The 21,741-nt window shown below is 45.4% G+C and overlaps 1 protein-coding gene across 11 annotated transcripts in view; it reads right to left on the bottom strand.

Annotated features, from left to right (window-relative positions):
• pnpla6 (patatin-like phospholipase domain containing 6) overlaps positions 1–21,741 on the bottom strand; it is a 118,977-nt gene that overhangs the window by 72,690 nt on the left and 24,546 nt on the right. For 10 of the 11 annotated variants that reach the window (XM_077604359.1, XM_077604352.1, XM_077604351.1 and 7 more), the window contains 2 exons: positions 18,443–18,571; positions 18,162–18,242 (listed from right to left, as the gene is read on the bottom strand). In XM_077604359.1, the coding sequence (XP_077460485.1) occupies positions 18,162–18,242; positions 18,443–18,571 (210 nt within the window). Of the gene's footprint in view, positions 1–12,450; positions 12,537–18,161; positions 18,243–18,442; positions 18,572–21,741 lie in introns of those variants that run through there. The other variant, XM_077604362.1, reaches the window with a different exon arrangement.

Here is a 21,741-nt window from a genome sequence, read left to right as displayed (position 1 = left end):
CGTCTGGCGTGGGAGTATTAATTCAATTCAATTCAATTCAATTTATTGGCAAGAAAAAGCACAAGGCTAAGGGCCATGTAACGAAGATACAAGAAGTGTGTAAACAAAAACGCGGTGTTGTCACTGGTTCACGGCCAACACGTCATCCAGAGCCCTCTTGAACTGAGCGACCGTCGGTTTCTCAACCACACTCTGCGGAAGCCGGTTCCAAGGACCGGCGATGCGCACCGAAAAAGCACCCTTTCGCCGATTTAACCGGAACCTGCGAGGATACAGCTTCCACGGATGATCCCTCAGACCACGGTCAGGTGCGGGCATGAAGAAGAGATCGCGGGGCATGTTGTAGATACCATGGAGGATGTTGTAGGCCAGTATCAGGTCCCCTCGCAGACGCCTAGCCTCAAGGGTCGGCAGATTGAGTCGCTGGCATCTTTCCTCGTAGGACATTAAGCTGAGGCCGCGGACCATCCTCGTTGCAAGCCTCTGGACCCGCTCCAGATGCTGGATGTCCCTGGCGAGGTACGGTGATGCGGCTTGGACCCCATAGTCGAGAATGGGCCTCACCAGGGAAACATACAGCGGAAGGAAGATGTCTGCGGTGATGATGGCAAAGGACCGGAACATCAGGAACAGCACTCCGCGAGCTTTGTTGGCTGATTGGATGCATTGGGCCGTTGGTTTGAACGTGGCATCGACAATGATGCCCAGATCTTTGCACCGTTGAGATCGTTGCAGTTCCAGGCGTCCCGGTTCAAAATCGAGAGGTGCATCAGGAGCCCCAATAGCCAAATGACTGCATTTCGTGATGTTGAGCTGCAGGTCCCACAGGTTCGACCATCTCCACACGTGATGAAGGCACCTACGCAGGTCCTCGTAGTCACTCCGGGTAGCAACGAGCTTCATATCATCAGCAAAGAGGAGAACCCGCTGGGAGATGTGCTCTGGCAGGTCGTTTACAAACACCACAAACAACAGTGGTCCAAGAACGGAGCCTTGGGGGACACCGCTGGGGGCGTTGTGAGTCTCCGAGAGTATGCCGTTGACTTGTACTTGAAAGGTGCGGCCAGCCAAAAACGCATCAATCCACCTCACGACCGCTGGGTGAATCGCATACGCTTCCAACTTGCGGAGTAGCAAGCGATGGTTGACCGAATCAAACGCCTTGGCGAAGTCCAGGAAGACCAGGTCGGCAATTTGTCGATCGTCCATTAATTGAGTGACCCATTCCTCCATCATCAGCAAGTTGGTGAGGCAGGATCTCTTGGACACGAAGCCATGCTGACTATCGGAGATCACCGCTGCGTTCTGGAGATGGGCCATCATGGACGTTTTGATAATAGATTCGAACATTTTGCAGATAACTGAAGTGAGGGAGACCGGTCGATAATTCAACGGGTCTTCTCGGTCTCCTTTCTTGTAGATAGGGCAGATGACGGCCCGTCTCCAGTCTTCGGGGATGTCACCTGATTGCAAGGACAGTGTGAAGAGATATGCGAGGGGAAGTGCTGAATACCATCAGGACCACTGTTCCCTCTAAGCTGCGCGCGTGCGCAATTGCGCACTACTCTCGTCTTCTCTGCGCAGCAGCAATCCTATGGCGCGCAGTAAAAAAAAAACGGATTTTTTTTTTAACCCCTTTCTTCATGATGGCGCCGTTTAAGCGGCAGCCAGTGGCAGTAGCTCTGTCCACTTATGTTTTTCGTGTTTTACAGCATGTTTTACATGAAAAATTAGAGGGAACATTGACATGCACCTGCTTGTGGCAGGTGTGATACTAGTGTGCCCATAGCGAGCAATGATGATGTCGTGACCGGATGATTCGCCTAAAGACGTTTCGCCGACGGACGTTTGACAGACGGACAGGTCTCCGAATGAACGTTCGTTCAAACAGCGTTTAATGATTAAATACAAATACTAGTATTTGTATTTAATCATTAAACGCTGTTTTCAGCTGGATTTGACCGAATTTGAGAGCATTTTGAGCCGTTTGGTGAATGGACGTATATGGACATTTTTTTGCCTCCATCGCGACATCATCGCGACATTTTACCGAGGAATTCACTTCCCTGGGCTCGGTTCTAATGTCCAAAGAGCTCCAGTATTTGTATTTAATCATTAAACGCTGTTTTCGGCTGGATTTGACCGAATTTGAGAGCATTTTGAGCTGTTTGGTGAATGGACGTATATAGACGTTTTTTTGCCTCCATCGCGATATCATCACGACATTTTACCGAGGAATTCACTTCCCTGGGCTCGGTTCTGATGTCCAAAGAGCTCCAGTATTTGTATTTAATCATTAAATGCTGTTTTAGGATGGATTTGACCCGATTGCTGTCATTTTACGGCTCGGTTCTGCTACATCTGCCCGCCCAAGAGTGCTTATTCCCGGGCTGCCATTGATGGTAGACTAACATTGATTTTTACTATAATTTGGACAACACCGGCGGCGGGCCGGATTAAAAATCCTAACGGGCCGTATATGGCCCGCGGGCCGAGGTTGAAAAACTTGTACACACACGATCCGGGGGCGGGGCGAGCGCGCGAATCCCGTTTCGGCGAAATGAACGTTCGGCGGAACGTCCAGTCGGCGACCTGCCCGTCTGTCAAACGTCCGTCGGCGAAACGTCTTTAGGCGAATCATCCGAGTACCGATGATGTCGCTCACACTGGTACTCAGTGCGCTCAGGGAGGTTGGCTTTCTGCTCAGACCAACGAAAAATTAGAGGGAACATTGATCAGGACCATGGCTTTTAGTGGCGTCCAGACACATCAAGGCTCGGTAGACTTCAGGAGGTGTAATGGCAACTGCAGGCATTGGGGGAACATCCCGAGCAAATGGAGGTGCTGGTCGCCCATCATTGGCTTTGTAAATGCCTGCGAACACCCGAGCAAAAAGAGAACTTTGCCCCTCTGCATCCGTGACACCGACTCCATCAGCATCCTTGAGTTTAACCACTTGATTGTGTAGACGTTTGTTGGCTTGAACATGGGCAAAGAAGCGTTTGGGGTTTGCACGAGATGACTGCGCTAACCTCAGTTCATAATTGCTCCGCTCTTGCCTTTCAGTGAACACTGCTCTATTACGTTGCTGCTTGTAGACCTCATATGCTGCCGCCGTGCCTCGTTCCTGGAATTCGCGCCAAGCAACATCTCTGAGAGTCCGTTCCCGCTTCACCTTTTGCGTCGCCCAGGGTTTGTGCTTCTGGTGCCGTGGCATCGACAATGGTACTGAACGCTCCGTCACCCGGAGTATGGATTGTTTCAACAATGTCCACAGCTCGCCGACTGAAGTGGTCTCCATGAAGGAAGCCCAGTCAACAGCCTCGGAAGCCTCCGCCAGTGCGTGATGATTCAGGGCAGAAAACCTTCTCTTCGGAAGCATCTCACTCTGTAAGGCCGGAATTGTTGCGTGCCAGTTGAACTTGAGCACCACATGGTCAGACATGGAGAGCGGCGGGAGGATGTTGAGAGACGATACCGACGACGGGTAGCACGTGAGTACCAGGTCCAGAAGAGACGGGCGTTGGTTACTGCGGAAGCGCGTCGGAGCTGCAACATGCTGTGTTAAAAATCAGTTTTCAACTGTGTCCAGGAGTGCCTGATCGAACCGGTCGGCTGATGAGCAGACAACATCGCTCCAGTCTATTGATGGTGCGTTGAAGTCGCCAATAATAAGGCAGTCTTGGTGTGATGAGACCGAGCGAAATGCACTGATTATGTGGTTGTCGTCTTTGGCAGTAGCTTGTGGGGATCGGTAGACTCCCACGATAGGCAGACAGACTCCACCCAGTTATATTGCATCGCACAACCTCAAAGAAGTCGGTCTGTTGAGCAGCGGGAGGGAGAGGACAAAGGGAGGGCTTTAGCTCGCCCTTAGCATAGATGATAACTCCACCACCACGTCTGTCTCGTCTGTCGCACCGGAAGGGGATGTAGTCCACCAGGTTTATCTCAGCATCGTGCACTTCAGAGCTTAGCCAAGTTTCAGTAATGACGATCATATCAGGCTTGAGTCTTGATACAATACTGAAGAGGTCACTGAACTTGGCGATCAAACTGCACGCGTTGGTGTAGATGATGACTAGGGGTGGGCCACCGCCATCCCTTGTTCCCTCACCGTCACCCAGTTGTTCTGAGTCTCTGTGGTCACCTTCAGTGGCGGGTGGATGTAGCTTGTCAGGGCTAGTTGTCCGTTGCGGATGCACAGACCTCTTTCGCCCTTCTGACGTCTCGCTGCCAGCTCCGCTACAAGGTTGCGCCAACGAATCCTCTCCCTCAAAGAGTACTCCTTCCGAAAATCCAGTTCGAGATCAGGCCATTGGATTTTCTTGGCGCTTGTTAAGAAGGTCTCGACATCAGATGGAGTGCCAAGAGTCATCTTTAATGGACGGGGGCGCGCGTCAGCAGAGGATGGTGGCTCGCGTCCAAGCCTCACCGATCTTCCGAGTGAGAGAGATGCCCCGGGTGCCAGTGTCTCCAGGATCGACTTGATACAAAATATGGCAAACTCGCGATCTTTCATCGCGCTGCCAACAGCTGGGAGTTCGGGCGACTCGGGAACACCATAGATTATCACACTGCTCTCGCGTTCCGACACAGCCTCTTTACTGGATCTCGCGAAAGCAATTGGATTTGCAGGGGCTTGAGTTTTAGGCACATAAATTTGCCTACCGATGACGTCACTGCCATCTGCGGTGTCTAAGCAGGCTGACACGTCATGAGTCATCGTCATGATCGGGCGCCTCATCAGCGCTAAACTTTGCGGCTGAAGATTGCTCCGGAGCCTGTTTGGTCTTTTTTGCCTTCCTCTTCTTTATTGGCATATGGCAATTTGCTGTCTGTTCCGCATACGTGCAGGGGGCAACAGGTAGACTCTGCGGCGTGGCTATGCATACAGAGCTCGCCTTTGATATCTCATCCAGCTTGATTTGCATCTCTGAGAAAGCTTGCTGCAGCTGGTCATACTTTTTCTGGAGATCTACAAAGCGATCATCACAGAAACTGCACTTACATGAGCAGGTAGGTGCGGCAGATGAACTTGGAGGTCTGTTATTTTTAGATCTTGTAGTCGCGGGCATGGGGAAGTTGAAAGGTCCGTTTCGAAGGAGCGGAAATACTTCTGCTGCTAACAAGCTAATGCTAACAAGCTCATGCACGCACAATCAACCCTAAAGTTGATTGTTGAAGTTGTGATCTAAAGCTCAGTATTCCATAAGCTCCACGATGGCGTGGCAGCAATAGTAGTCCAACTCACTAGCTTTCACGGGCTGATTTGATGAAGTGTCGACAAAGAGCTCAAGTGACAGCTCCAGAGCTCAGTGACAACTCGCGCTCGACTATTACTACCATTACCTTGTGTGTCCCGTCCAGTAAGTCATGTTTTTTGCCTTTTGTCGCTGTGCGTTGTTCTTCACCTGTTTATTTTGTCACTTTTGTATTTACCATTTTTGTCATTAAAAGCTGAAGTTTTGCGACAGCAATTTTCGCCGCCTTTTTTCCCTGCATCCTGCGTTCAACTTCGTCACGCAGCCGACTTTAAACATGACAGTAGTGAAACACATCAAAGCCTGTCTTCCCCTCATCCACGACCCGGATCAATAGGCATATCGGCCGATTAGAACGACCGAAGATGCAATAACCACCGCCCTCCACGCTGCACTGAGCCACCTTCAGAAAAAAGGGAGCCATGTCAGAGTGCCTTTCACCGACTCCAGCTCTGCCTTTAACACCATATGTTGGAGCCATATTGAGGTTTCTTTGATTTCTATTCATTGAAATTTGAGTTTTGTTAATAATTTGGAAGAAGAAGCTCTGCTTGATTCTTGAAAGTGAAGACTCAACTTAGTTTCCGCTGATGTGGAAAGTGCATACACTTCCCGCATTCATGGATTTTCAATTGTTGCACTACACTTACGGACATGGACTCTTAGACTCAGCGAGTGGTGCGCTCTCAACAACTTGGCGCTGAACGTGTCTAAAACCAGAGAACTCATTCTGGACTTCCGACGGAACAAATCAAAATCAAAAGCCTTTATTGTCATTATACACAGCTGCGTAGAACACAATTGTTGGTGCTACTCCACAAAGTGCGTTTGCCCAGTAAAACATAAATAAGTAATATAAAAATATAAAAAGTCACGTCCAGGCAAGGTAAATTCTGAAATATTGCACAAGGGTGCTCCATCACCCCTGTATATTAACGGCGAATGTGTGGAGCAAGTAGAGACTTTCAAACTCCTAGGAGTCCACATCTCTGCTGATCTCACTTGGGCGACAAACACCACAGCACTCATGAAGAAGGCGCAGCAGAGGCTACATTTCCTGAGAGTACTCAGGAAGGAGCAATGGAACACCAACCTGCTGGTGACCTTCTACCGGTCTGCCATCGAGAGCTTGCTGACCTACGCTCTATCAGCTGCACAGAAGCTGACAGGAAAAAACTGCAGAGGGTGATCAACTCAGCCCAAAAGATCATCAACCGCCCCCTACCCACCCTTTCCAGCATCTACGAATCCCGGTGCCTTAGAAGGGCAGAGAGCATTATAAAAGACAGTACGCATCCCGGCTTCCACCACTTCAACCTGCTGCTCTCTGGAAGGCGCAACAGAGCTATAACTGCAAAGACAAACAGACTCAAGGACAGTTTCTTCCCAAGAGCTGTCACCATACTCAACTCGAGTTCTGCACCTAAGACCTAATCAAGACTTATTACTACTACTTAAACTACTTAGTATTTATTATCTATCTATTACCATTTCGTGCTTATTTATTTATTATTACTATTTAGTGATTATTTATTTATTATTACTATTTAGTGATTATTTATCATTACTATATATTGATTTGTATGTGTTTGCCTGTTTGTCATAGCGTCCATTGACTCAGCGAGCGGTGCAACTAGGCACGTAAAGTCTCCAAAAAACGTGGCACCATCCTGGACACCCATTGTGGACTCTGACGGAACAAGCCCGCTCCGCTCTGCTGACCTCACTTGGACTACTCATTTGTTTTTTATTTATTGATTATTTAATGATTATTTATCCATTCTATATATTGATTGTGTCTGCTTGTTTGTTGTTGCGTCCATAGACTCAGCGAGTGGTCCGACTTGGCGCTGAACGTCTCCAAAACCAACCATGGAACTCATCCTGGACTTAAGACGGAACTAGCGCGCTTCACTCTGCTGGCCTCACGTGGACTACTTATTTATTGATTTATTTGTCCGTCTGCTGTTATTTGTGCACTATGTGGTGAAAGCTTTGAAATCTCACTATACTTGTATAATGACAATAAGCATTCCATTTAATTCAATTCAATTTTGAACTTTGAACTCACCTCAAGGACTACCTGTTTTGAAAAAAAGGGTGGAAAAGAGAAAAATAAGGAAAAAATGTGTACATCATGTTATGATTATTAATAGTTTGATATTGTATTCCATTACATTGTACTGATGTATGTATTGTGGTTAGGGAACATTGGAGGTTCTATTGCATTCATTTGATATATCACGGCTCCTTTTGTAAATATTGTTGATAATTGTCTTGATGTAGCCTTGACAATTAGGGGCCAGTGTGTTGGAGCTATATTTAGGTTTCTTTGATTTCTATGTATTGACATTTGATTTGTAAGTTTTGTGAATAATTTGGAAGAAGAAATTGTGTTTAATTTATGGTCATAAGGATTACTGTTATATATCTACCTGTTGAACCTGAGCGTACTGGATTGTTTAATAAATACCTTTGGATTTTAATTTGGACAACTCTCCATGCGTGCTTTTGTGTAATGCGCGTCGAAAGCTCCACCATCTGCCTTGCGTGGCTATAGGCTATAGGAACATTAAGCTTGAAATCGCCACAACACCATAAGACCAGAAATTCTTATCCCCAAATTGGCCATGCTCCTGGATTAAGGACTTTCTTGTCAGTCGACCCCAGCAGGTGAAGCTGGGTCGCCACCTCTCATCTGCCGAACGCTCAGCACTGGCTCGCCCCAAGGCTGTGTGCTGAGTCCACTACTCTACTCGCTCCACACACACGCCTGCAGACCCACGCACCCTGAGAACATCATGAAATGTGCACATTTTATTGCACACCCCGAAGTTATTGCACAGAGGGATTGTGTTTCGTGCTAGTGCAAGTTCAGAGCCCTGATGGCTCTGGAAAATAAACTGTCCCTGAGTCTATTTGTCGGTGTTTTGTGAGACCTGTAGCGTCTGCCAGAGGGGAGCAGCTGGAACACATTGTGACCAGGGTGGTAGGGGTCTCTAACAATGTTCCCGTTTCTGCTGAGGTAGCGAGGGCTGGAAATGTCATCCAGTGAGGGCAGAGAGCAGCCGATGATCTTCTGGGCGGTGTTGAACACTCTCTGCATGGCTTTTCTGTCTGCTGCCGTGCTTCCAGCGTTCCACACTGTAATGCAGGATGCTCTCCAAAGTGGCTCTATAGAAGGTTACCAGAAGCTTCGTGTCCAAGTTGTTCCTTCTGAGTACCTTCTTTACCACTGTCCGTGACGTGGACCCCAGGAATCTTAGATTGTGCAATATTTTAGAATTACCTTGTCCGCTAGCGTGTTTTTTTAAGACAGCACGAGCAAAACTACGTTTGATAATGCTTTATTGAGGTAAAAGGTACACTCTGATATAAAGAGTTCGACGTTCAACATGCTAGGCTCCATTGTGAGTCAGAGTTGTGTATTACGGGAACTTGATTCCAGCTTTACTATGTTGGCCATCCGTTAGCAATCCGTTAGCAAAGCTGTTAAATAGTGCTTGATCTATGGCTTCAGTCCATTTTCCAAGGGTCCACACCCGCATTCTGTTCTCATTCGCGTCAGGCATTTCCTCTGTATAGCTCTAATATGCTGTTTCTTTGAGTATTGAGTGTTTTTGAGGGTTAAAAGCGCTGCGAACACACGGATGTCAAATGCCTTGCCACTCCACTGGGATGTTTTGAATAGGTTTACCATAATGCTTGGAATGCACGGGGAGGCTATTTTTAGGGTGAACGTCCGCTGGGTTGATCGCAATAAGTAGCATGCCGGCAAGAAATAACACCAGTCGCTCAAGCGGTCAGGGCCGTACAAAAATTTAATTTAGTGCACAGACAAGGCGCATTGACTGATTGGGCGCATCGACCATTTTAGAGAAAATGTTAGACTTTTACAGGGCTGCCAACTACTCCGGAATTTCAGGAGTTTTTCCGGAAATGCAACACAAAATCCGGGACTCCGAACAAGCTCCCAAAACGCCAGAAATCCCCCAAAATTTTCACTTACCTCTTTTGGAAGCAACCATTTCTGAAAAGTAATAAATTGCCAATTTAAAAGCCTCGAAATTCACACCATCGCTACCATCTTGATTCAACTGCCATGTAAACCGGAAGAATTTGGTAACGCGAGTGCATTGTGAATCATCCGAGTTACAAGTTTTGACGAATGATTCGTCTTGTGCAACTTCAGCGTGGCAATCATCTCCCAAAGGACCGACATTTGCACATTGCACAACATGCAAGTGTGACTTCAGCGATGTCAAATGTTGGAATTACTGACTGTAAAACACAAGTACAAGGACCCAAACACAAATATAAACTTATTTTCAAAACCACAATATTTCAATTAATGTAAAAACATGATAATAACATTTGATATAAACTGTCCTGCACTTATTTTTTTACATTTTATATTGATTTGTGCATCGCATTCACTCCGGAAATACTCCGGAAATGGGACAAGGGTACTCCTGAAATGGGGTCGACGGAGGTTGGCAGCTTTGGTTTTAAGTGTGCCCAATAGGTGTGAAAACACGGTATTTGTTATTTACAGTAATCCCTTGATTACTGTGGCTTCACTACATCGTATTTTTTTTCCTGGGGGAATTTTTTTTGTTAATTACATTTTTTTGTAAGTTCATAAAAATGTGAAAATCCACGCTGCAATTTGCATGCAGAAGCCACTGCCATGCCCTTTTTTTACTTCAGTGCCGAGTCCTGGTAGAAAGCGGAGGGCATGAGAGTGGCTTCCGCTTGCGAATTTCAGCATGGATTTTCATTTTAAATTAAAAAAAAAAAAAAATATATATATATATATATATATATATATATATATATATATATATATATATATATATATATATATATATATATATATATATATATATATATATATATATATATATATATATATATATATATATATATATATATATATATATATATATATATATATATATATATATATATATATATATATATATATATATATATATATACACACAGTAAAACCTCTAATAAAACGGCACTTTGGGGGAAGAATTGATTCTTATGTCGAGGTACCACTGTATATTTTTTTAATGGGGTGACCCTATGTTCGGGTTATTAGTCTTACATTATTATACATTTGCTTGCAATGAAGAACGCTTTGCTTTACTTAGAATGTTAGGGTTATATTATATATTTGCTTGCAATGAAGAACGCTTTGCTTTACTTAGAATGTTAGGGTTATATGATATATTTGCTTGCAATGAAGAACGCTTTGCTTTACTTAGAATGTTAGGGTTATATGATATATTTGCTTGCAATGAAGAACGCGTTGCTTTACTTAGAATGTTAGGGTTATATTATATATTTGCTTGCAATGAAGCTTTGCTTCACTTAGCTTATTAACATTAGATAAGTAGAGTACATCTGCTTGCAACCGTGTAAATGCTTGCTCCTGAGTTCAGCCTAAGCAACAGGAAGGTCACTCCTCTTCGACAGCTGGAATATTGAGAAGAATATTGAGACTCGGGTCCTTGACTATCGACTTCTCACTGTTTCACACACCTCCCTTGAGAAGATCCGGTGGACCTTCATTTGTTTTGAGAGCTATACTCCTATTGACTTCTCACTCCTATTTTCACACGAGAACTGATGTCTGTTGTAAATCTGATGTCTGAAATTAATAAACAGCAAGAGAGATGCGTCTAACGGCAGAATGAACTTTGGACGAAGGCGCGTCAGGTTCGAGTCTCTCTTGCAAGAACACCACAGATGAGTCTCCTGTCTCTTTTATTTGTGCGTGCATTTGGGAATACCTATTGGTGAACCTATCACCCTACTTCGCAGTTTTTTATTTATTGCGGCCATGTCTGGTCTACATTAACCGCGATAATCGAGGGATTACTGTATTTTTTGTCTGTTTGTTGTTATTTGTGCACTACGTCGTGAAAGCTTTAAATGTCATTATACTTGTACAATGACAATACAGTGGTACCTCTACATACGAGCAGCTCTACCTACGAGATGCTCGAGATACGAGGAAAATTGCGAGCAAATAATTAGCTCTAGATACGAGAAAAAATTCGAGATGCGAGAAAGCCAGGTGGCCATGACATGAGAGGCTGTTTATCATTGTAGCGCACTGTCTTTTTGCCGCATCTCTTTCGTGTATAACAGATATCTACAAGCACTGGGCAGAGCTTGCATTTTCCCTGGTCACAGAGCTTGTTGTCATGGATGATATCGTGTCACATGGAAATTCCTTGGGGCTGGAGGTTAGCGAGGCAGATGTGAATGATCTAATCTCCGAGCACCATGAAGAACTGATCACACAGGATATAATCGAGCTCCAGGAGAGTGAACATTTGGAGGTGTTGCCGTAACTCAGTAGCGAGGAGTAGGTGGACGAGGGGGGCCGCCTGGCTACAAAGGATATCAAAGACATGCTAGCGAAGTGGCAAGAGTTTTCTGTTGCGCGTTATCATATTGTGAGGACATTTGTGCACGTCATTTTCGAAATATTTTGAAGGGAAGGCAAAAACAAACAACTCTTGAGGCGTTCGTTTTAAAAACTCCGGCTGAACGTCCGGGTGGAGTCAACCGGGAGAACAAAAAAATTAAAACAAAATTAGAATTCAGTTTTGTGTAAAGTTACATTAAACGTATGTTTGAGTGTGTCTGCATATATTAATCCAAGTTAATTTAAATTTGTTCGGTTATGAGTGCATTGCCGTGGATAAAGTCCCCCCGAACCTCCCCCCTCCTCCGCCTGCTTCTATGTCCGTCTGTGTACCCTCCGCGAAATCAGTCTAATTTTAGTTCTATTAAACACATGTTATTACTATTAAACCACTAGTGATGTGTTACTTTGTTAATAGATGGCGAATTAGAAGAAATAAAACATTTTTTCCAATCCAATACCCTGTTTTTGGTGTTTTTTCAGAGGGTTGAAACAAATTAATTTGTTTTTAGTTCAATTCAATGGGAAACGTTCGTTCGAACTTACGAGAAGATTGACATACGAGCTCAGTCCCGGAACGAATTAAGCTCGTATGTAGAGGTACCACTGTAAAAGCATTCAATTCAATTTAATCCAATTTACGAGAGAGGGGATCATGCTCTGCCTCAGTATGCCATATTTTGGCATTCAGTGTTCGCTCAATGAACTGTAGCTCCTCAGTGCCAGCAGCAATCATACCATGAAGCTCGCACCAACATGCTTGAATGTAGGCACCCTTGTCTTTGTACTCCTCACATGGTTGCCGCTACACATGTTGACACCATCTGAAACAAATAGGTCTATCTTGGTTTCCTAAGCCCATAGGACACGGTTCCAGTAATCTATATTCCTGGTCTGCATGTCTTTAGCAAACCTTATGCATCATTTTGGTCATAGATCTTTTCCTGGGCCAAGAAGAACAATTGAATGCAATGTGTGGTGCATGATCTGAGCACTGACTGGCTGACTCCCGATCCCTTCAACCTCTGCAGCAATACCGGTAGCACTCGTACGGCGTTTTTCCAAAAACAACCTCTGGATATGACGCTGAGCGTGGGCACTGAACTTCTTGGCCTTACGAAAAATTTAAGTTATGAAACAAATTCTGCAACCAATTAATTTTGTAAGTAGAGTTACCACTGCGCAAGGAAGTAGCAGACGGTAAGTCATCTATTCTGTTGTTTTAATGTGAATATTTTTTTACTCAAGACTGCTTAGACCAAGTGAAAAAAGATCTGTGGCCAATGAGTTTGGTTGTTGTTTTTTTAAGCTTAACTGCAGCAAAATGTGCCGGTGTTGGATGGTTAACATGCACACTAGCTGCCTAGTGAATGGAATGGGAACCAAAACAATAATGCTTTAGTCAGTGTTCTTTCCTCGGCCAGAATCGTCAAAAATACACCATTAAGAAAAAAATCCCAGTTTTTTTCCAGATGATATACTATTAGATTTTTCATCGCCAGGCTTGCTTGTAAAGTCATAAACATAAAATATATACCATTCATTAGACCTTATGTGAATGGAGCCCAAGATGTATCCTTGTCTGTGTCTCCTTTTCACGGGGCCGTGTTATGGTGCTTCCGCCTCTGGTTTGAACTTCTACAGTGCAATCTCATGTTTGGAGCTTGTTAGGGTTATTAGTCTTAAATTATTATACATTTATTCAGCCGGTTCTACTGAGAGGGAAACTGGAAGAGGCTGGAGTAAGGAACCACCTAGCCGCATGGATCATCGACTTCCTCACTGACAGACCACAATATGTGAGACTCCAGGACTGTACGTCTGATGTGGTAGCTTGCAGCACGGGGGCCCCACAAGGCACAGTGCTCTCTCCACTCCTCTTCTCCCTCTACACATCGGACTTTAAACATAATACAGACACCTGCCACCTCCAGAAGTTCTCTGACGACACCGCTATTGTTGGACGAGTGACGGACGGGAACGACCTGGAGTACAGGGGAGTCATCACAGCCTTTGTTGACTGGTGTAGGCAAAACCACCTCTACATCAACACCAGTAAGACAAAGGAAATGGTCATCGATTTTCGGAGGAATCCTCAACAGACCACTCAGGTGAACATCCAGGGTACAGACATTGAAATCGTGGAGAATTTTAAGTACCTGGGTGTTCACCTCAACAACAAACTAGACTGGTCCACAAACACAGATGCCCTGTACAAAAGGGGCCAGAGCCGCCTCTACCTACTGAGGAGTCTACGGTCCTTTGGAGTGTGCAGGACACTGCTGAGAACTTTCTACGACACTGTGGTGGCATCTACAGTGTTTTATGCAGTGCTTTGTTGGGGATGCGGGAGCACGGAGAGGGACAGGAACAGGCTGAATAAGCTGGTCAGGAGGGCCAGCTCTGTTCTGGGCTGTCCTTTGGACTCTGTGGAGGAAGTGGGAGAGCGGAGGATGCTGACCAGGATGATGTCCATCATGGACAGCACCTCCCACCCCCTGCATGAGTCTGTGGAGTCCCTCCGAAGCTCCTTTAGCAATAGACTGCGGCACCCTCATTGCAGGAAGGAGCGCTTCCGCAGATCCTTCCTCCCATCAGCTGTCAGGCTCTTTAACAAAAAAATGGCTGTGTGTTAAGACCTACCGTATGCATGCATCTACATTTATGTGTATGTATGTATGTATATATGTGCTAAGCAACACGCTTATTTAATTATATATTTATTCATGTATTTATTTCTTGACCTACTTATTACCTATCTATTCATGTCTAAAATGCCTTTGCTATTCCTGCATCCTCACCCTCTTGCCACTGGAACAACGAAATTTCCCGAATACGGGATGAATAAAGTTATCCAATCCAATCCAATTTGCTTGCAATATAAAAGTGCTTTGCTTACTACAGCCAAAATGCCTGCTTGCAACGAAGTAAATGCTTTGCTCCTTAATTAGACTAAACAAAAGGGAAGCCAAATCCACTTGGACTGCTGGAATGTGGAGAAGATCCTTCGGCTGCACATGACCTTCATTTGTTTTGACTACTTGATGTCTCACTTCTGTTTCCCACACCTCCCTTGAGAGTTGAGACATCCATTGTAACTAGGGCCCTTGAAGTTAATAAACAGGGAAAAGAAGCGTGTGACGCCAGAACAAACCTGGGTCGAGACCTGAGAGGTTTGATTTCTCCTTGCAAGACAAACCCAGAAGATTGTCTTTTCTCTTTATTTGTGCGTGCATTTGGGAATGCCTATTGGTGAACCTATCAGAGCTAGAACAACTTTCAATTTTGAGCTTCATGATAAAAATCTTCCTTGTGTGAATAAGCAGTATGGAAATTAATTAACAAATGATAAAACCATTGACAACTCGTCGACATTTTTTTGAAAAGCTGATGGCAACGTTACATACATGATTTTTTGTACAATTTTGATATGAATGGAGCTGTGTGAGTCTTGATTGTCTGTGTTTATACACTTTGACAAGATTCTATCACTTAATTGGTGTGTAAAAATAAAGAAAGATTATGGTAAATTAAAAAAAAAAACAATATGTAACCATTTGATTTTTTCCCCAGACATGAATATTGAAATGTCTCAAACGACAAAATCAATATGAAAATCATATACAGTGGTACCTCGTCATACGACCGCTCATCATACAAAATGCTCGTCTTACGGGGGAAATTTCGATCGAATAATTCGCCCGTGATGCGACCAAGCCAGGTGGCAATGGCATTTTTTTTTTTGCATATCTTTCGTGTATAACAATATTTACGAGCACCGGATGAGCTATTCAGACCAGGAAACGCACAACGCGCATGCGCGGGGAAAAGAGGGCTTTCTGGGTAATGAAGTATACTCGTGCTCGCAACAGCATCCCCGGTAGCAACTCTATCATAGGCGCCGTTCGAGGGGATGCGAACACAGATGCTACAAGCTAAAAGGAGCCGCTAGCCAGCGCCCCCGAAGCTCCCATGAGCAGCGGGGCGATCGCTGATAAAAGACTGCTCGTTGGCTGCTCATAAGAACATCGGGGGCACTGGCTCGCAACAGCATCCCCGGTAGCAAATCTATCATAGGCGCCGTTCGAGGGGATGCGAACACAGATGCTACAAGCTAAAAGGAGCCGCTAGCCAGCGCCCCCGAACTCCCATGAGCAGCGGGGCGATCGCTGATAAAAGACTCTGCTCGTTGGCTGCTCATAAGAGCATAGGGGGCACTGGCTCGCAGCAGCATCCCCGGTAGCAACTCTATCATAGGCGCCATTCGAGGGGATGCGAACACAGATGCTACAAGCTAAAAGGAGCCGCTAGCCAGCGCCCCCGAAGCTCCCAGGAGCAGCGGTGCGATCGCTGATAAGACTGCTGCTCATTGGCAAGTGGTCGTGCGTTCTCTGATTGTGAGGACATTTGTGTGCATCATTTTCGGAATATTTTGAAGGGAATAGTACGACAGCAAACAGCCCATCGATAGCGAACGTGAGGGTGGAGTGTTTGTTCTGTTTACGAGTGCGTTGTGTGGAAAAAAAGACCGAAGCCCCCCGCCCCTTTTGTGCCCCTCTCCCCTCGGCGAAATCCGCCCAATTTTAGTTAGATTAAACACTTTATTTCTATTAAACCACTAGTTATGTGTTACTTTGTTAATAGATGGGGAATTAGAAGAAATAAAACATTTTTTCAATCCAATATCCTGTTTTTGGTGTTTTTTCAGAGGGCTGGAACGAATTATTATTTTTTCCATTCATTTCAATGGGAAACGTCCGCTCGAGTTACGAGAACCTCGTCATACGATCTCAGTCTCGGAACGGATTACAGTGGTACCTCGACATACGATCTTAATGCGTTCCGGGGCTGAGCTCGTATGTCGAGCTTCTCGTAACTCGAGCGAACGTTTCCCATTGAAATGAACTAAAAACAAATTAATTCGTTCCAACCTTCTGAAAAAACACCAAAAACAGGATATTGGATTGAAATTTTTTTTTTTATTTCTTCTAATTCGCCATCTATTAACAAAGTAACACATAAATAGTTGTTTCATAGTAATAAAATGTGTTTAATATAACTAAAATTGGGCGGATTTCGCGGAGGTTACAGAGAGGGACAGAAAGAGGGGGGCAGTCGGGGTATCTTTCCACGATAATGCACTCGTAACGGAACAAACAAATTTAAATTAACTTGTATTAATATATACAGACACACTCAAACATACGCTTAATGTAACTTTACACAAAACTGAATTCTAATTTGTTTTAATCTTTTTACCTTTGTAACGGGTTGACTCCACCCGGAGTCTTCAAAACGAACGGATCAAGAGTTGTTTGTTTTTGCCTGCCCTTCAAAATATTTCGAAAATGACGCGCACAAATGTCATCACAATACGATAACGCGTGACCACTTGGCAGCTTGTCAGGGTGCCTCTTTTCTACAAAATCCGAAAACTCTTGCCACTTCGTTGTAACTTTCCTGGGTGATAATCGAGGCAAATGTCTTGATAAATTCCACCGCGGCTTTCGAATTGGAACTTGCTGCTTCCCCGTGTCTGATTACCGAGTGTATTCCAGATCTTTTTTTAAATGTTTCGAACCAGCCATGACTTGCTATAAAGGGTTCTGAAGGTGTTGAGCTCCCCCTTTTCGGATCTTTTCGTTGTTATCAAATCCATGTAAATTCCGCTGGCTTTTTCACATATAGTTGACTCGGTCATGCTATATCCTGCTAACTGTTATGTCACTGCGCCGGCGGAAAAGCAAGCTCGGTGACACGTACACCACTCATATTTTTTAATTATTTCGAGCCTAATGTTGATTGTCAACGTTCGCCTTTTCTTTGCACGACTTTGCAACTCTGTTAACTTTGTATGTAGTATTATGCATTGACTAACGGGGGAAAATGCAAAGCTCCACCCCGTGCTCGTAGATATATTTTATACACGAAAAAGATGCGGCAAGACAGTGCCATGGCCACCTGGCTTTCTCGCATCTCGAATTTTTTCTCGTATCTAGGGCGAATTATTTGATCGAAATTTTCATCATAGCTCAGGGATGGCCAAACCGGTCCTCGAGGGCCGCTGTGGGTGCAGGTTTTTGTTCCAACCGATCCAGCACAGACATTTTGACCAATGAGATTTCTGAAGAAAACAAGAAGCACCTGACTGCAATCCACTGATTGCACTTGTAGGACACCCGATTGGTGAAAAGGTGTCATCTTGATGGGTTGGAATGAAAACCCGCACCCACTGCGGCCCTTTGTGGAATAGTTTGGACACCCCTGTCATAGCTCGAGCATCTCGTAGGTAGAGCTGCTTGTATGTCGAAGTACTACTGTATTTATATTAACCTCAACAAGATAAAATTTACAAAATTGGATAGTCATTAAAACGTACCTGCAAATAAATGGAAAAACCCAGATATATGTTGATGTATAGTGTTTCTGAGTGTGTGATATGAACTCACATGACTGAAAAGCTCATTAGTTAGGCCCAGGTAGTTGTGCAGGGCTAAAACTGTTACTCTCTGGAGGCGAACCATGATAATCTGAGGGAGGGAAGTTCATTAAATGAGCAAAGACAGACCAAATCTGGTGTAAGAAACAATAAAATGAACAACATCAAAGTAGTAAAAAGACATTAAATGAATGACCTGGAAATAACATAACCTGGAAAAATAAAAAATATTCACAGCCATGGTGCAGCAAAATAAAACTTTGGAAGGAATCAACAAGAAACGATCCTTACCTGTACTACCCTCACCAGGGTCTCTGGGTACTTCTCAAATATAGACAGAAAGGCCTCTACTGGTAAACGCAGAACTGTGGAAATCTCAGCAGCCCGTGCCGACACTGTTTTGTAGGGCTTCTGGTGGCCCTGGACATACAGAAACCCCCCTCACATGTCAACTGTGTCCGTAGCGGTTTGGTGTTTAGTCTCTGGGTACAATGCTAATAGCATGCGATACACATTACGCAGGTATCAAGGTTGATATTTTGACGATCGACCGCAAGATATTTGATCAACGTTAACAACTATCGGGATGTGCTGACATGGTGAAAGCTACGAACACATCAGGGCTACTCGCGTATGGCCAGTCGGACCACGTTTAACAAGGTAAGAAGATAAGGAAGCGAAAGACCATCTACAGGAGGAAGCTAGAGAACCAACTCCAGAGAGGCAACACCAAAGAGGTCTGGAAGAGCTTGAGGACCATTTCGGGCCATGGAGGTACCAGTTAGAGAGACCCGGAGTCCAGAGACAGGGAGTGGGCCAATGAACTGAATCAGTTCTTTAACAGATTCAGTCCTGCCCCCACTCCCCGGACCCCCAGACCAGAAGCAACTCTCCCTCCTCGTTCTCTTCCTCCCCCTCTTCCACCGGTCTCTGCATTACTGTTGATCAGGTGATAAAACAGCTAAAGAAGATCTAGGCAAGGAAGGCTACCGGTCCAGATGGCCTCAGCTCCTGACTACTGAGAGAGTGTGCGGATCAGCTTGGCAAAGTGATTCTGCATATTTTCAACCTCAGCCTCAGTCTGCAGAAGGTCCCCACCTTGTGGGAAACTTCCTGTGTGGTCCCAGTTCCAAAGACTGCGAACCCCAGGGAGCCAAATCACTTCAGGCCGGTAGCATTAACCTCGTACCTGGTCAAGACATTGGAGAGAATCATCCTCAATCACCTCAGCCCCCTGATGAATGCAGAGCTTGACCCTCTGCAGTTCACCTATCATCCAGGCATTGGTGTAGAAGATGCTACCACCTACCTGATGCACAGGTCTCTTTCACACCTGGAGAACACGGGAAGCACGGTGAGAATGATGTTTTTTGACCTCTCCAGTGCGTTCAACACCATTCAGCCGGTCCTACTGAGAGGGAAACTGGAAGAGGCTGGAGTAAGGAACCACCTAGCCGCATGGATCATCGACTTCCTCACTGACAGACCACAATATGTGAGACTCCAGGACTGTACTTCTGATGTGGTAGCTTGCAGCACGGGGGCCCCACAAGGCACAGTGCTCTCCCCACTCCTCTTCTCCCTCTACACATCAGACTTCAAACATAATACAGACACCTGACACCTCCAAGAAGTTCTCTGACGACACCGCTATTGTTGGATAAGTGACGGACGGGAACGATCTGGAGTACAGGGGAGTCATCACAGCCTTTGTTGACTGGTGTAGGCAAACCACCTCTACATCAACACCAGTAAGACAAAGGAAATGGTCATCGATTTTCGGAGGAATCCTCAACAGACTACTCAGGTGAACATCCAGGGTACAGATATTGAAATTGCGGAGAATTTGAAGTACCTGGGTGTTCACCTCAACAACAAACTAGACTGGTCACAAACATAGATGCCCTGTATAAAAGGGGCCAGAGCCGCCTCTACCTACTGAGGAGTCTACGGTCCTTTGGAGTGTGCAGGACACTGCTGAGGACTTTTTACCACACTGTGGCAGCATCTACAGTGTTTTATGCAGTGGTCTGTTGGGGATGCGGGAGCATGGAGAGGGACAGGAACAGGCTGAATAAGCTGGTCAGGAGGGCCAGCTCTGTTCTGGGCTGTCCTTTGGACTCTGTGGAGGAAGTGGGAGAGCGGAGGATGCTGACCAGGATGATGTCCATCATGGACAGCACCTCCCACCCCCTGCACGAGTCTGTGGAGTCCCTCCAAAGCTCTTTCAGCAATAGACTGCTGCACCCTCATTGCAGGAAGGAGTGCTTCCGCAGATCCTTCCTCTCATCAGCTGTCAGGCTCTTTAACAAAAAATGGCTGAGTGTTAAGACCTACCGTATGCATGCGTACCGTGACCGGACGATTCGCCGAAAGACGTTTCGCCAACGGACGTTTGGCCGACGGACAGTTCGCCGAACGGATGTTTCGCCGAACGGACGTTTTGCCGACCGGACGTTTCGCCGACCGGACGTTTCGCCGATCGGACGTTTCGCCGACCGGACGTTTGGCCGAACGGACGTTTCGCCGACCGGACGTTTCGCCGACCGGACGTTTCGCCGACCGGACGTTTCGCCGACCGGACGTTTCGCCGACCGGACGTTTCGCCGAACGGACGTTTCGCCGACCGGACGGTTGGCCGAACGGACGTTTCGCCGTCGCAGGATTTGCGCGCTCGCCCCGCCCCCGGATCGTGTGTGTACATGTTTTTCAACCTCGGCCCGCGGGCCATATACGGCCAGTTAGGCTTTTTAATCCGGCCCGCCGCCGGCGTTGTCCAAATCATAGTAAAAATGACCTCATTCATTTCCCTTTGCCCTGCAATACCGCTCATCACTCTCAATTTAAAGACTGCTCTCTTCTGTTGAATAATAATATGTTCTTAATGTTGAAAGTAAATTTGAAAATAAATGTTCACCTTCAATTGTCTTTTTTCTTATATTTCAATCCCCAACTTTGATAAATTACATTGCATGTCCAAATGCTGTCAAATTTTAGGATCCATTCTGGCCCGCAAGTCAAAAAGTTTGGCAGTGGCTCCTTAGCCGGTAACCGGTCAAATAGTCCCAGGGGCTATTTAGCCGGTAACCGGTCAAATAGCCTATATGGCCCCATATGGCTATTTAGCTGGTAAGAATTCTGTGTGGGGTAAATAGTAAGAATAATGGATTACAGTGTGAGTAGAAACAGATAGTCTACATGAAAGTAACACCTTCTCTACATGAAAGTAACACCTTCATGTGTGTAGAAGCAATTAGTCTACATGAAACACATGAAAGTAACACCTATAAGTGTTAGTACAATCTTATTGAAATTTGATGTGTTATTGCCAATTGATAGATTTTAACATTAGGTGAATAGGGATTTAATGACTATGGACTTAATGACTATTATTTAGGCAGTGGCTTCATAGCCGTAGTTTCTTACTATTTACCCCACACAGAATTCTTACCGGCTAAATAGCCATATGGGGCCATATAGGCTATTTGACCGGTTACCGGCTAAATAGCCCCAGGGACTATTTCACCGGTTACCGGCTAAGGAGCCACTGCCAAAAAGTTTGCCTACCCCTGGTATAGCCAAACTGGCCT

Source organism: Stigmatopora argus, chromosome 7 (assembly GCF_051989625.1).
Source record: "Stigmatopora argus isolate UIUO_Sarg chromosome 7, RoL_Sarg_1.0, whole genome shotgun sequence".
In the NCBI taxonomy this organism is placed as follows: domain Eukaryota; kingdom Metazoa; phylum Chordata; class Actinopteri; order Syngnathiformes; family Syngnathidae; genus Stigmatopora; species Stigmatopora argus.
The sequence above is the reverse complement of the archived record's forward strand: the minus strand, read 5'-3'. Positions and strand labels throughout refer to the sequence as shown.